Genomic DNA, 16,480 nt, shown 5'->3' with positions numbered 1-16,480 from the left:
GAACTTTATAGATCTTTAATTTGCATTGAATGAGAGATGGACATCTAAACCAGTGGTGGGCAACCTGTGGCCCGTAGGCTGCATGTGGCCCATCAGGATAATCTGATTGCTTCCTGCAGCTCCCATTGGCTGGAAATGGTGAACTGTGTCCACTGGGAGCTGCGGGGGGCCATGCCTGCGGATGTTCAATGTCAGCAAAATGTCTTGCGGCCCGCAATCAGATTACCCTGATGTGCCCCATGTTGCCTATCACTGATCTAAACACTGAGTGCAAAATTCTTCTCTTGGACCATATGGTAGTGCTCAGCTTTGTGCAGTTCTCCCACTGACATCACTGGGAGCTCTGAATGTGCTGGAAGAGAGAATATTAAAGATTAAAACTACTGCCATGCAAATCCAAAAGGATATTTTTGTCCTTAAAACTCAGGGGCTGATCCTGCAGTCCTTATTCAAGCAAAACTCCCATTGACCATGTGACTGCTTGAATAAGGATTGCAGGGTTGGTCCCCATGTGAAAAAAAATACAACTGGTGACACATTTCAATGCCAGGGCCCTGGGAGAAGAACAAAGCATATTTGTTGAGACAGGATAGTGAATACAATTAACTATTTTTACAGTATTGTCATGTCAGCGCTATAACTGTACATGTATTTTCACTTAAAATAAGTTGCCATGTTTAACCACACTGTTTCCTTACAGTGCTCAAATGAAATCGCAAGCTCCATTAACAGACTTTCATTATCACAACTGTCTTTCACACAAATACACCACCAACTATTGTACAAACATGTACTACCATCTGATTATTAATTTATATGTGTATATGATGGAGTCAAATTTCATCTGACAACATACTGGTCAAAGCCTACAAAATTTCTGAATAATGGAAAAGCATTGGCTTTCTTTAGTACAGTAGTTTTTCCCAAAGGAGAAATTAAAATAAAAGAGAAAGATTTCTGAATCTTAAGTGATGGATGAGAACTTGTTTGCATTTCCTATAAAATTCAAACATTCCAACAAACTAGTGTTTGTATATTGCCTGGCGGACTAGTACAAAATAAATTGCTTTTGCTTGTTTTATGATTTCCCTAGATTTCCAGTGTCAATAGTAAATAATTGGAAGTCAGTCAGTCTCCTTGGGGAATGACACCAGTTGGGATCCAACAGATGGCATTCACTCCACCACGAAAGGAGGAGGACCAGCTTCAGTAATTTTGCCTTATTGATTTGGTGGCTGAGAAGTCCAAATACTAATGCTCCTAATGATCAGCCATTCTTTTTGACTTTTGGTAACAAGTATTCTCATGCAGTTAATATCAAACAGAACTTTGTGTTCCACATCTGTCATTTCAAAATTTCCATTTTTGAACTCCCCTAGTCTCAAGTAAGTAGTACATTGCCTCCCTTTTTTGCTCCCTACAATCTTTTCCCCAACTTCCAGGGCACCATGATGCAAGATGTCATTTTGCCGGTCTTCTGTTCCAGTGATAACTTTAATTTTACTGATTTTAACAGGCTTTTCAAATACAATCACATAGAGATCTCCAGTAGAAGGAGCTTTTCCCCAGAAGTACTCATCAATGCTGCTGTAAGCCTTGCTTGCCTCGTAGTTTTCAAATACATTCATGTTGGTGTGAAGATTTGCGGGTGGGTTGTCAGGGATGTCAAACGAATCCTCTTCAAAGTCATCATCCTTTAGCTTGTTCTCAGCTCCTTTGTAGGATGAATAATATCCCATGTGCTGGAACAGAGATGGCTTAAAGCGGATGACATCCTTTTGAGCTAACAACCCACGGAAATGGATTAGCAGCCAATCACAAGGCATTTCCTGGTAAAACATCAGCAAAAAATGAGCCAGACGCGGGAGGTCATGGGAGTGGTATAGCTTTCCAATATAGCCCAGTTTGGAAAACTCCAGAGTCACCCAATAGGAACCTTCTCGCGAAGTAATTACTTTCTTAACAGCAGTCAAGAAGTTTTTAGAGCATCGAACATCATCTTCTAGCATGACATAATAATCAGAAAGATTAGCACAAAAGTTAAGCAGGAAAGCATAATCTACATTTTGTTTTGATCGGAACTTCACACGATCTTCTGGATCATTGTAATTTCTCTTAAGGCCATCCAGTACTGGATAGTACTCTTCAGGGGCATGGATAACCATTAACCTTCCAGCAATGATGTGATGGGCAAATTTCTGTGAAATATCCTGGACCATCCCTTCACACCAGGATGAGTCAAAATCTGCTAGGTGAACCACCACCGTAATTTCCTTCAGTTCCTCATAACTTGACTGCTCAAATATGGACTTGATTGTCTCAAGCAAATAATTCCCCTTTTTCCGTTTGACTGAGGATAGTCCAATTGTAAGATACCCTGTGCGAAAGAAAATTCAGACAGAAAGATTAACTGAACATGAATCAGGCTTTGAAAATCATACAGCAACAAAGCTAACCTCCAGGCCTGTAGTGTACTAAATAAACCTTCTGAATGATGACGTCTGGGATGTTTTATATATAAACATGTTAAGCTGTATGCTACAAAGACTGTTCTATGCTTTTTCATGAAAGAAGAATTATATTGTAAGCAATTTAACATACGGAGACTATTGAATTAAACATTAGTTTCTTAACTGCAAGAAGTGTTGTGAAATGGACTAAAGCCAAAGTGATGTGTGCATATATGCCTATTAGAAAAAAAGAAATACATATAGACAATGTTAAAGCTATAAAGAAAAGGGATCGAAAAGTTATGGCTCGCAAATTGTTCTTAAGTCAAGCCATTATGAAAAATAGCACAAAAGTATGAGTTAAAGAATAATCACCTTGCTTTTACCATTTTATGGTACCATAACAAGCTTGATTACATTTATACATAGTTTTGAGGATTTCTAAACTTTTCATGGATGATTTCGTCTAGCATTTTCAGTTTTAAAATATTTCCCAATTCTCTAATTTTTCCTTGTTAGAATTCCTATTGCAAACTTCCTTCATATTTTCAGTAAGAAATAGACTAGGGTATTGAATTTGAGACAAGTAAATCAGATTTTACTTAGAAGTACAAACAATTTACTTCTGAATATTATACCTTTCTATATATATAATATAAGTACTATATATATATATATATATATATATATATATGTAAAAGTAAGTAGTTTTTAGTGCATTTAAAATCTTTTGGGTGAGATTTTGCCTTCTGCCTTCTGCAGTATTTGGAAATAGCTCTTCTTGCACATGTGCATATACCATTAACTTAATTCTTTCAGATATTTGTTAACGTGTACTCCAAATCTATTATTAGAATCTAGCTGTTTGGATGGAATGTAATCTCTGTTGGAATTGCGAGCAACTACATTTTTAAGAAAATCAGTTTATCCCCATATTTTCTGTAAAAATAGGTTCATGTTAAAACTAGTATGCTTCTTTTCCATTGCAGCTGACCAAAACTCTACGTAAATATTTTGATTTGCAAAATTTTGCAGATAATATGAGCATGGGTGAAATATTGCGACCATGTTCCAATGAGGTGTTCAGTGGCCTTCCTCTAAGCTGTCTACTCAAAATGGAGTTTTAGTGGGGTGTAGTACAAATGCTATCAGTCATCAGCACTGCCTACACAACCAAAACTTCTCAAACCTTATTTCAACTAAAATTTACATTGCAACCCTGTCCTAGGAAGACCAGCAACTCACAGATGTCTTACTTTTCTCTTGGTGCTTGGATTTATGCACTGGCTATATGCTTGGACTTCTCCATTCTGACCCTCATCTCCCTTGTTTGTGTATGTGAAATGATTGATTTGGTGCCCCAAGGTGACCTGTCAAAAGCCAAATATTGGCATGTTTCAGTGTGAGGGTGAAAGTCTTGACTCCTGCCTAAAGTGAGAATATTAAAGAAATGAGGTGGATGAGACAATATCTTTTATTAGACCAACTGCATAAAGTCAGAATAACCAGACTATTTGGAACGGTCCTACCTGGAGCCTGAGTGTAGGAAAATCTACTCCGCCCTCCATTGCAGGCTATAGTGCTGTGGCTCAGTCCCTTTATGGTCCCAGCTTATGGAATGACCCTAATGCCCTATATATGGTTGTTCCCAGCTATAGGATCCACATAAGTGAGAATTCAGTGGTTCAACCCATCTCAATCCATGGAGACCCAGAAGTGCACCTACATTGTTCCACTATATCATCCCTGTGCAGAAGTACCATGGGAAATCTATGGAGCAGGCAGCATTGTGAATGTCACTGTAGGTCAAAGAGTTTTCACACAGTTCTAAAATGAAATAATTAATGTATGTAAACAAAAGTCTGAGGTAAGATCTTATTTAATTTAATGAAAGTCAGATTCTGGTTACTTACTTTTCCTTGGCAAAGGCGTGCCAGCTAGATAGCGATAGGAAACATTTATAGATCCTGAGAAATTTGACAAGTCTTTAAAAGTGTGAACATAGCGCTCCGAATTAAGTTGGTGTGTGGCTGTTTCTCTGATTAATTGCTTGTCCCCTTCCTAGTAATATGAAAAGAGGAAGAATGAGAGAGTGCCTGGGAAGGGGAATACACAGAAAGAAATACATTTGTGGATGCTGGCCACACAGACAAGGGGAGTAGACAAATTTCAATAATAAACTTTTTCAAAGTTAGTTTTCTGGAAAACATTTAAATCTCACCTCATTTTAAAAATCCATTATCTGAATATTATATATTTTTGGTTACAATAAATCTATCATATAGTTTCAGATTTGGAAAATTGGGAAAGAGAAAAAAGCCCTTTGGCACAGAAACATTGAGAATCTAGTTTTCTAGAAGAATTGAGAGCACTACAGTATTGCCAGAAAAGTGCTGCTATTTTCAAAGAAGGACATAATCCCCCTTGACAGTACAGTGGGAAAGTGGTTAACTTTTTTTTTTTGTAATATTAGAAACTGGTTTGGATGAAACATGAAATAATATTCTCAGACGTAAGGCAAGACTGTACCAATTTGGCACTTTCCTGAGTACGGATCATTCCTTCCCCAGATCCTTGATGTGCACGGGAAGTGCACAGACTGTACTATGCTGAAGGATGCTGGTGCCTGTACCCACTGCATGCCCTGCCACCAAAATAGACTGGTGCAGAGAAAGGGTAGGGTTATGGCCCTGCCTCCTTCCCATCTCGCCCATTTCTCTTTGAGTTGAGGCTCTCCATACCACTATGGCAACGGTGGGCAAACTACATCCCGCAAGGACCCTCCTGCCCGGCCCCTGAACTGCTGGCCCAGAAGGCTCACCCCTGGCCCCTCCCCTGCTGTTCCCGCACCCCCACAGCCTCAGCTCACTGCACCGCTGGCGCTATGCTCTGGGTGGCAAGCTCCTGGGGCAGCGCAGCTTCAGAGCTAGGCCTGACCCAGTGCTCTGTGCCACACGGTGCATGACTGGCTCCAGCCTGGCGGCGCGGCTGCAGCACTGCCAGCCACCAGTACTCCAAGCGGCATGGTAAGGGGGAAGGGAGCGGGGAGCGGGGAACGAGGGGGGGTTGGATAGAGGGCAGGGGAGTTTGGGGTGGTGGTCAGGAATCGGGGATGTGGATGGGGTGGTCAGAGGGCAGGGAATAGGTTGAATGGGGGCAGGGGTCTCAGGGGGTGCAGTCAGGAAGGAGAGGAGGTTGGATGGGGCAGCAGGGGGCAGTTAGGGGCAGGGGTTCCAGGGGCGGTCAGGGAGAAGGGGTGGTTGGATGGGGCAGGAGTCTCAGGGAGCAGTCAGGAAGGAGAGGAGGGGTTGGATGGGGCGGTGCAGGACAGTCAGGGATGAGGTGTGTCAGGGGACGGGGGGGTAGAAGGGGAAGGGGCCCCAGGGGGGCCATCAAGGAATGTGGAGGTTGGAAGGGCCAGGTGTCCAGGGGAGGCATCAGGGGGCCAGAAGCAGATAAGGGGTGGGGGCTGGGCCAAGCCCCCCTCCCCTAAAAGTTTCTCCATACAATTTCCAAAATCTGATGCAGCCCTCAGGCCAAAAAGTTTGCCCGCCCCTGCACCATGGCATACACAGTGTCACACCCACACCATCTGTCTCTTAATGCTTAAGCAAATAAGAAAATTTTCCATTGGAGCTGTGGTGCCATGGAATTGAGGTAGCGTTAGGAATGCTTTTCTAGTTCACATTGGGTGATGGTGGCCCTGAGAAGAGTAAGAAAATTATTTGGCAGTTTCACATGTGTGCTATAATACATTAATGCAAGACAAGTGACTTGAGCTTTGAATAAAAGAGAGTACTATGCAATAAACAATAATACTGCTAACACAAGTAGAAAGGGCAACAATAAACAATATTTATTTCAATGTTATTCAGGTTCACAATCAGGGATGTAAGAAATACTTCCAGCAACCTATCTTAGGTTCATGTTAAGTTCAGTATTTTTTTTTATAGAAGAAATAAATAATCCATTTACAAGTTGAGTCAGGTTCTCTTGGCTAACATCCAGATGCACCTACCTGAACTGTTATGCTCTCTCGTTCTGCAAGGTCTCCCAGGATAATTTCTTCCTAGTGCTGCTAGGCTACCTTGCATTTACTGATAAGCTATGAAACAAAGCTTTATGTTTATCACTTTCCAGATTAGAATGCAATGGACTGGCTAGAGTCCATGCCCTGACCCCAGGGTGTTACCAAACAGATGTTCATACAGCTGATCCATTAGACCTGCTGGCTACTCAGTCTCCTGATTTTTCTGTGGTGATCCTCATTTTCAGCCATTAATCAGGAAAACAGTGTGCACCCAGACAGGAAAGTAAGTGCAGGGGAAAGAAGCAAGAAGTCAGTAACATACACACTTTGTACTACATTTGCCTGACCTTGTGAGATTCCCCTAACTTTCCTGGGAGCTGAAGGGGTTAACTTGCCTTTCAAGAGACACTTTGCTCTTCAGAGGATCCCCATATGCAATATTGTTATTACTTTCACAGTGCCCCCAAAAGGGTACTTACATTTACAATAGAAATAAAAAGACACGGTCCCTGCTCCCTATCACTTATAACCGACAGTATATGCTTAAAGTCAGCACTGAACCATGCACATTCCGAGATCCAGTCTAAGTGAATTTAGTGCTCATGAACATTTCTGGATCTATTGATCAGGATCAGCACACACAGCTGCAATTTCAGTATCCCCCCATTGCCTTGCCAATGTGCATCAATGCTGCACATTCCGTACATGGACTGTAGTTGCAGGGGCGGCTCCAGGCCCCAGCACGCCAAGCGCGTGCTTGGGGCGGCATGCCATGGGGGGCGCTCTGCTGGTTGCTGAGAGCCACGGGACCAGCAGACCCTCCGCAGGCATGTCTGCGGGAGGTCCACCGGAGCCGTGGGACCAGAGACCAGCAGAGCGCCCCCCCCGCGGCATGCCGCCATGCTTGGGGCGGTGAAATGTCTAGAGCTACCCCTGTGTAGTTGTATCACTAACGCAGCTTAAGCAAAGTTGTCTTTGCTGCATTATCCCCCAATGGGCTCATGCATTGAAATGGAGATTTCAGTTCCCACTTCAACATCCACAAGGGAGTCAGCACTTTTACGTAGCAATAATGAGTGGATTCTACTGGAGACGTGCAAGAGACTCCAAATGAAATTTGAAACCCCACTAATCAACATATTTCCTTTTCTTTTTTTTTTTTTTGAAAATGGTCTCTGTAAGGTGCTGGCTTGTCTCCAGCCCACAAAGACCCACTGCCACTCCAAGCCTCTCTTCCCAAGCATGGTTTTGTTTCCCAAACACAAACATAGGCACAGCTCTTCAGCTCACCCTGGGCTACAGCTCCAAGGTTATTTCCCCCCTTGCCTCTTTCAGTCCTTCCTGCAAGGACTAAAAAAGTCCTTCCTTGCTTTTTTGGCTGAGCACCCCTCCTTCCCAGGTTTTCTCCCCAGCAAGTTCCCACTGTTTCCCCTTCCAGGGGTCTCCCTACTGCTCCTGCTCCCCCTTCCTTACTGACAAGCTAGCACTACATAGCCCTGGTGCTGCCCTGCCCTCTCAATTAGCCAAATTCTCTCTGTCTACTCTGCAATTAAACACCCCTGACTGACCCAGATGACTGGGCTTAGGCTGCAGAGCTCTAAAACTGCAGTGTAGATGTTTGGGCACAGGCTGGAGCCCCGCTTCTGGGGTCCTTGCCCCTTGTGGTCTCCTGAACATCTACATTGCAATTTTACAGCCCCGCAGCCTGAGCCTTGTGAGTCCAATGACACAGGCTAGACCTGGGTGTTTAATCGCAGTGTAAACATACCCATTGGGAGCAACTGTTCTGGCACAGGGGAGCTAGACCTGCTTCACTTAAAGGGGCCGGCCACCCTTTGAGAAGTCCACATTAATGAAAAATACTAAGAATTTCACATTAGATGTGGGGTACAGGGAATCAAGTCTTGTTCTCCATTGGGCTGGGTATCTGAGAAAGGTAGCTGCTGGGGAAGGACTGAAGCCATGGGCCTCATTCCCTAATCAGCTAACTTAAGGGGATTTTACAGAAGCAGTGGCTAGCAGGAGAGCTCAGGCAGTGCTACTCCACACATATAGGGAGTCAGGAAGAACCTTGCAGAGAGTTTCCAGTTCCCTACATATGTTTTTTTCCTGCAAGGGAACTATTTGGGATATTATTTTTAAACTCCCACATTTAAACTGCTGATCTTCTACCTTAGCAAAGAAAACATCAGATGGACCAGGGGAGCTGTCAGACGTGGTCATGGATGTAGAAAAATAAAATAAAATAAAATAAAAAAGCCAACAGCCTAACACATTTGAAAAATGGTTGATGGACCATAAAGGTATCAGGAGATCTGGGAAAACTGTCAGGAGAAAGTAAAAGTCTTGGCTGGGAGTTACATGAATTCAGACATGTCAGATTTGTGATGAGAGAAACAATGAAAGAAAGAGAATGTACAAAAAAAGACAAATTTAGAATAAGACATCTCAGGAGTCAGCAAACAGGACAGGAAGGGATTTAAAAAATAACCAAAAAAGATGCACTTTCAGAAGCCTCTGGAGGGAATTTGTAGCAATTAGCAGAAGCAAGAGAGGTATCAGGGAGAAAATATAGACAAGCCAGGTCAAATTTTGTCACAACCAAGAGATGATGAATAAATAAGATACTGTAAAAAATCTCAATGCAAACAACGTCACTAGAGGAAGCGATGTATCAAAAAAGTGGAGTGGCATACCAGAAATCAGGGATTCTCTTTTAGATTACTTGAAAATGGATTGGCTAGCAGTGATAATATAGTAATATCACCTGTTAACTTTTTTTTAATCACTATTTCAATTTAGCATAAGTTTTACATTATTGGACATATATATGTAATATGAATCATTCTGAGGAGACTTTACTCTGAACAACTCACTAAAACGGAAAAGTTGCAGCTGTCATTTTGACTTCCAGACAGTTTCTAATTTGGCTGAGTACTTGTGGTACCTTGTACTGTGCGCTTGTTCCATGACCCCATTTCTTTCACCTAAGAAGCTTACCAAGACATAACCATCTTCAATGTACAAGTTCATGAACAGCAGGCAAATGACAAGGATTCCTAAGAATGATACTGCTGATCGTTTCCGCAAGCATCTCATTTTCTCCAAATATTTCAAAGTGAGCTTCATGTGAAGAAAAACATATAGGGTCTCCTAGGAGAGAAAAACAGGTTACTAAATTCTTTGAATAGGTATAGAACGCAACCACTTAAAGACCAAATCACAGCCATTAGCATGTGCATTATAACTTCATGTGTTTGAATTAGAGATGGCCATGAGCTAAAAAACAAACCCCTAATTCAAACAGCCCCAGATTTTGAGGGATTCTGAACCTGAAACCAGATTAAACGTTTGTGGCTCATATCCATGTCTAGTTTAAATCAGAAAGATCATTTTTCTTTAAGATACTGTCCATTAAATTTTGTTAATTATTCTACCAAGTTTTACTCACCGACCTTATATATGAATGTACTGCATGGGGCTGTGTTTTCATAAATTGAGGCAAAGAACTGGCTATGCAAGTGTTAAACTGCACATACAAAAATAAATAATGGCATGCCAATAGGCATTCAACCTGATAGAAAATAGATCTAAGCACGTGTGGAAATTTCTCAAAGATTTTGCACATTAATTCTGAGAACCTTACAGGATGAATAACCAAAAAAAAAACCCCTGGAAGTGAAAATTACAATCCATATTTTTTCCGCCAAGCTGATTAAACATATCAAACATTTTGAAGAATTACTCCACTAGATCCTAAATAACAGTGAGACATACACACAATGTATTAATAATAGCACAGTTAACCATCAACATTAGCCCATACCGACAAAATATAAGCTTTGGAATAAGGAAGTTGTGTGTGTAAACAGACTTTTTAAACTCTTATAAGAATGAGAACAATATAAGATAAAACAAACAAGGAAATAAAAAATGAGTGAACGTCAATATTCAATGAATGAGACACATTTACCACTCAAATCCAAAGTATCTAGGAAACCAGGTTAACCAGCTATGGGAGGATTACACCACCACTATTCTGGGTATAGGGGATATGGTGGAGGAACAGAGAGAACAACTAGGCTGTTCCTATAACTTGGTGATCTTGAGCCGCTCAAATGGCCCAATGAGACTATATTTAGAGCATCACATTGTTTTCTCCCAACCTAATTATTTATGAAAAAAAGTATCCAGACTCTACCAAATTTTGTCCTCAGAAAGTAAGACAAAAAGGACAATGGTTGTAACACCAGTAATTTGTTTTCCAGTGAAATCTGGTGGAAAACAAATGGACTAGTATGATGAGTCTTTGATAGAAATCATGGAGTATAGCTTATTTTTCCCTCTAGCAGGAAAACATTGCATTCTAACCTGGCTTTCCTATGCCTTTAATTATTCATTTTCTATTAACGGCTGATAATATTTTGCAGGCTTGTTTGTTTGTTTTGGAGCAGGCCAATATTTTGAAGATGAAAAAAATGCACAAAGTATTATTTTATAAACTGGAAATTTAGCTAAGAAAATGACATTGCAATTCCATCTTTATAGTTCATTGCGTGTTAATATCCTACCACATGCTGAGAAATGTATCTATCTGTATCATACATAGTTTCATTTCCATGCCTGAGTAACTTGCTTACTTGTTCTGTATGAAATGAAAAAAAGAAATCAGTCACAAAAGAAATAAATCTCATGCTGTTGACCCAGGCCTAAAAACATTGCAAAAAAACTTTTGTGCAGTACGTGGGTTAGAGAATTCAAGGGAGGTTGGGGATAGTCCTAGGAATCTGTTGCAAAGTGATGAAGCAGTAAAGAAAGTGGGGTTTTGTTTCTGCATTTTTCTTTCTTAAGAAATGCTACATCTGTAGACTGAGTACAGGAGGTAAGCAAATCCTACCTGAATATGAAATGATACCACTACATTGTTGATTAAATGATTTTATTGCCCTGCCTACAACTGGCAACTAGAATGTGTACAGTGACATGGTCTGTGGGTTCCCTCAAACTGTTAGTTGAAGATCCCCTAGCGATCTGAAGGGAAATGACGGAAGCTCCACCAAAATTTTGCCCATTTTATTAATAGTAGATAATGTCACAACAATATACATAAGGACTTTTTAAAAGTAGACGTCACTTATAGATATTGAGAGAGATACATTGTTCTTTTCCTCAAAATTATTGTTTTTAAAGGGTGGGATGGGAATTAGAAATTCACAAATTCACATATGAATAGATTTAAACTCAGGCTTTGTTCAGAACCTGGCAAGGGCTAGCCTGATTCTCAAAAGTTCAAGTATGTTTGAACACATGGATGTTAGTGATATCAGTAACTCTGGGATCAAAATTTTAGATGGCATAATGTACCTTCAAGCATTAAAGTGAAGTTTTCCTCTGAAAAAATATTATACCAATGGCACCTTCTTACTCACTAGGTTACTCTGTGTGTGTGCTCAGAGTCATATTTGCTGACCTGAATTACAGCACCAAACACTTCCTGCTTTACTTCACATAACCCTGCACAGTCAACACTGCTATGAGCTGCAGATTCTGTTCCACATTGTGCATCACGGACATAATTATTTCCAGGCAATCATCAATTAATTATTGTATCATTGGACTATCATAAATTGCAGACAATGGGGTTGCAGAAGTATAAGTGAAGAACTACAGAAACTTTATTAGTGATGATGATGTGTAAGATGAGAAGCACTGAGCTTGTCTCAGAGCACAGGCTCAATTTGCAGGACAGACTTTTAGACGAAAACCTCCATATTTTTACTGGGCACCTTTAATATGGAAATCATTATAACAATGAACAAAACTGTTTGCAAATAGTGTTCACAATAATTTGAAGGATAAAACAAAGTAAATTTTCAAGAATTTTGTTTGTATGTAAGAGCCAGCTATAGATTCATACCGATTAAACAGACTGAAGAGAAGGGCGCCACAGTTATGACTTAACAAATTTTTCATATACAGTATGTTCTCCAATGTGCTGACACTTGCTCTTAAAAACACTAGATGGCAGCATGTACACACATTTGCTATCATATCAGCATGTTTTGTTATCTGTATTTCTCCCAATCAGCTTATTATTAATGCATAGCTCTGTTTAGCATACTTACAGTATATACTTTTAGGAAACATTCCCTGCATTTTCCCAGAACTTCTTTTTTGTTACGGTTCAATTTCCAGCTTCTAACACTGTATAGCGGAACACTGTGGAATTGAAATTTTTCAGAAGAAAACTTAATATTTGTTCCCAATCTATGTGAATTCAGTTAGCCTCCTCTGAAAAAAAACCAAAAACAGCCTTGGTTCTTTCCATAGTGACATAACAACAGGCTTTAAGATATTTAAACATAAATATTCACCATTACTAAGCCAAAAGAGGCTGAAGCCCTGATTTTTAAGAGGGTCTGGACTCAGCATCCAATGCCATAACTTCTAGTTTGTATGTGTATTTTTTAGCACTATGTGTTTAGTTCTCTTATTTTCATATGTAACTAGATAGACAGCTGAGCTATATAAATGCAACTGCTTTTGAAAATTAATCCTGAAGGATTTCATGTTCATTAATAAATGCATTTGTGAATTTTAATTTTCTTTTCTGTTCTAAAAATAACGTGTGCTTTCCTGATTCTTTTTTTTAGTCTCCATATTCCTGCTAAAGTTTACATCTGAATTTCTTCTTGATTTGTTAAAGTTTAGGCAGCATGAGCAGGTTTCTTTTGACAATCTTAGTTCATTCTCTTGTCAGCTCTTTTGAGATAAACAATCTCATGAAGTTACAGTGATGAAAAAACTGCTCTTTATAGGATCTGTAACTCTGGGAAACGTGCAATAATACAGAGGTCAAAATCGATTTTCACATTCCAATTCTGCACTCTCTCTTACACAATCAATATAGCACAGCACAAATTTAAGTATTACATGATTTAAAAAAAAAAACAACACAATCTTTTAAGAAGAGTCTCTTTTTATGAGCCAAATCCTACTCCCACTGAAGTCAATGAAAATCTCAGACCTTTTTGTACACCTCTCAGCAACTTGTGCTCCATGATTTCTAAGGCCTAATCTCAACCCCCATCATCCCTCTGTGTGGACACATTACAGACAGCTATGATCTAGCCTCAGCTAATCAATACAGCAAATATGCTATCCAAAGATGGTAAGTACAATGATGTAGCAGAGGTGTGTGAACATAAGAACATAAGCATGCCATACTGGGTCAGACCAAAGGTCCATCCAGCCCAGCATCCTGTCTGCTGACAGTGGCCAATTCCAATGCCAGGTGCCCCAGAGGGAGTGAACCTAACAGTCAATGATCAAGTGATCTCTCTCCTGTCGTCCATCTGCACCCTCTGACAAACAAAGGCTAGGGACACCATTCCTTACCCATCCTGATTAATACCTATTAATGAAATTAACCTCCATGAATGTATCTAGTTCTCTTTTAAACCCTGTTATGGTCCTAGCCTTCACAACCTCCTCAGGCAGGGGTTTCACGGGTTGATTGTGCACAGTGTGAAGAAGAACTTCCTTTTATTTGTTTTAAACCTGCTGCCCATTAATTTCATTTGGTGTCCCCTGGTTCTTATATTATGGGAACCAGTAAATAACTTTTTCTTATTCACTTTCTCCACATTACTCATGATTTTATATACATCTATCATATTCCCCCTTAGTCTCCTCTTTTCCAAGCTGAAAAGTCCTAGCCTCTTCAATCTCATATGGGACCCGTTCCAAACACTTAATCATTTTAATTGCCCTACTCTGAACCTTTTCTAATGCCAGTATATCTTTTCTGAGATTAGGAGACCACATCTGTATGCAGTATTCAAGGTGTGGGCGTACCATGGATTTATATAAGGGCAATAAGATATTCTCTGTCTTATTCTCTATCCTTTTTTCAATGATTCCTAATATCCTGTTTGCTTTTTTGATTGCCGCTGCACACTGCGTGGACGTCTTCAGAGAAATATTTACAATGACTCCAAGATCTCTTTCCTGATTTGTTGTAGCTAAATTAGCCCCCATCATATTGTATGAATAGTTGGAGTTATTTTTTCCAGTGTGTATCTCTTTATACTTATCCACATTAAATTCATTTGCCATTTTGCTGCCTAATCACTTACTTTTGTGAAATCTTTTTGAAGGTCTTCACAGTCTGTTTTGGTCTTAATTATCTTGAGCAGTTTAGTATCATCTGCAAACTTTGCCACCTCACTGCTTACCCCTTTCTCCAGATCATTTATGAATAAGTTGAATAGGATTTGTCCTAGGTCTGACCCTTGGGGAACACCACTAGTTACCCCTCTCCATTCTGAAAATTTACCATTTATTCCTACCCTTTGTTCCCTGTTTTTTAACCAGTTCTCAATCCATAAATGGATCTACCCTCTTATCCCATGTCAACTTAATTTACATAAGAGCCTTTGGTGAGGGAGCCTGCAAAAGCTTTCTGGAAATCTAAGTACACTATGCCCACTGCATCCCCCTTGTCCACATGTTTTTTGACCCCTTCAAAGAACTCTAGTAGATTAGCAAGACATTATTTCCCTTTAGAGAAACCATGTTGACTTTTGCCCAACAATTTATGTTGTTTCTATGTGTCTGACAATTTTATTCTTTACTATTGTTTCAACTAATTTGGCTGGTATTGACGTTAGACTTACTGGTCTGTAATTGCCGGATCACCACTAGAACCCTTTTTAAATATTGGTGTTACATTAGCTATCTTCCAGTCATTGGGTATAGAAGCTGATTTAAAGGACAGGTAACAAACGATAGCTAACTGTTCCGCAATTTCACATTTGAGTTCTTTCAGAACTCTTGGGTGAATGCCATCTGGTCCTGGTGACTTGTTACTGTTAGGTTTATCAATTAATTCCAAAACATCCTTTAATGACACTTCAGTCTGTGACAATTCCTCAGATTTGTCACCTACAAAGGATGGCTCAGGTTTGGGAATCTCCCTAACATCCTCAGCCATGAAGACTGAATCAAGAATTCATTTAGTTTCTCTGCAATTTCTTTATCGTCTTTAAGTGATCTTTTTGTATCTCAATCGTCCTGGGGCCCCACTGGTTGTTTAGCAGGTTTCCAGCTTCTGATGTACTTAAAATATATTTTGTTATTACCTTTTGAGTTTTTAGCTAGCTGTTCTTCAAACTACCTTTTGGCTTTTCTTATTACATTTTTACACTTAATTTGGCAGTGTTTATGCTCCTTTCTATTTATCGCACTAGGATTTGACTTCCACTTTTTAAAAGATGCCTTTTTATCTCTCACTGCTTCTTTTACATAGTTGTTAAACCACAGTGGATCCTTTTTAGGTTCTTTTACTGTGTTTTTTAATTTGGGGTATACATTTAAGTTGGGCTTCTATTATGGTGTCTTTGAAAAGTGCCCATGCAGCTTACAGGGATTTCACTCTAGTCAGTGTATCTTTTCATTTCTGTTTAACTAACCTCCTCTTTTTTGCATAGTTCCCCTTTCTGAAATTAAATGCCAAAATGCTGGGCTGTTGAGGTATTCTTCCCACTACAGGAGTGTTGAATGTTATTATTATATGGTCACTATTTCCATGCAGTCCTGTTATAGTTACCTCTTGGACCAGATCCTGTGCTCCACTCAAGACTAAATCGAGAATTGCCTCTTCCCTTGTGGGTTCCTGTACCAGATGCTCCAAGAAGCATTCATTTAAAGTATCAAGAAATTTTGTCTCTGCATTTCGTCCTGAGGTGACATGTTCCCAGTCAATATGGAGATAATTGAAATCCCTCACTATTACTGAGTTCTTTATTTTGATAGCCTCTCTAATCTCCCTTAGCATTTCATTGTCACTATGTGAGTATGTGTTTTGGTACCTATATTACACCGCTTGTGTATTTGAGTGCTACATCTCACAAACTAAAGAAAAGTTACTTATTTGCAGAGGAACTGATGACTGTCAGAAAGGACAACTGAATTATTATTGTATAATAATATTTTCAAA

The 16,480-nt window shown here is 39.9% G+C and overlaps 1 protein-coding gene across 2 annotated transcripts in view; it reads right to left on the bottom strand.

Moving 5' to 3' along the window:
- Positions 1-643: 643 nt before the first annotated feature.
- MGAT4C (MGAT4 family member C) overlaps positions 644-16,480 on the bottom strand; it is a 516,575-nt gene continuing 500,738 nt past the window's right edge. The window contains exons 2-4 of one of the 2 annotated variants that reach the window (XM_030548601.1): positions 9,481-9,633; positions 4,364-4,511; positions 644-2,377 (exon numbers count right to left, since the gene is read on the bottom strand). In XM_030548601.1, the coding sequence (XP_030404461.1) occupies positions 1,221-2,377; positions 4,364-4,511; positions 9,481-9,609 (1,434 nt within the window). In that variant the 5' untranslated portion in view covers positions 9,610-9,633 and the 3' untranslated portion in view covers positions 644-1,220. The remainder of the gene's footprint in view (positions 2,378-4,363; positions 4,512-9,480; positions 9,634-16,480) is intronic. The other variant, XM_030548603.1, reaches the window with a different exon arrangement.

This window comes from Gopherus evgoodei, chromosome 1, assembly GCF_007399415.2.
Source record: "Gopherus evgoodei ecotype Sinaloan lineage chromosome 1, rGopEvg1_v1.p, whole genome shotgun sequence".
Lineage (NCBI taxonomy): Eukaryota > Metazoa > Chordata > Testudines > Testudinidae > Gopherus > Gopherus evgoodei.
The sequence above is the reverse complement of the archived record's forward strand: the minus strand, read 5'-3'. Positions and strand labels throughout refer to the sequence as shown.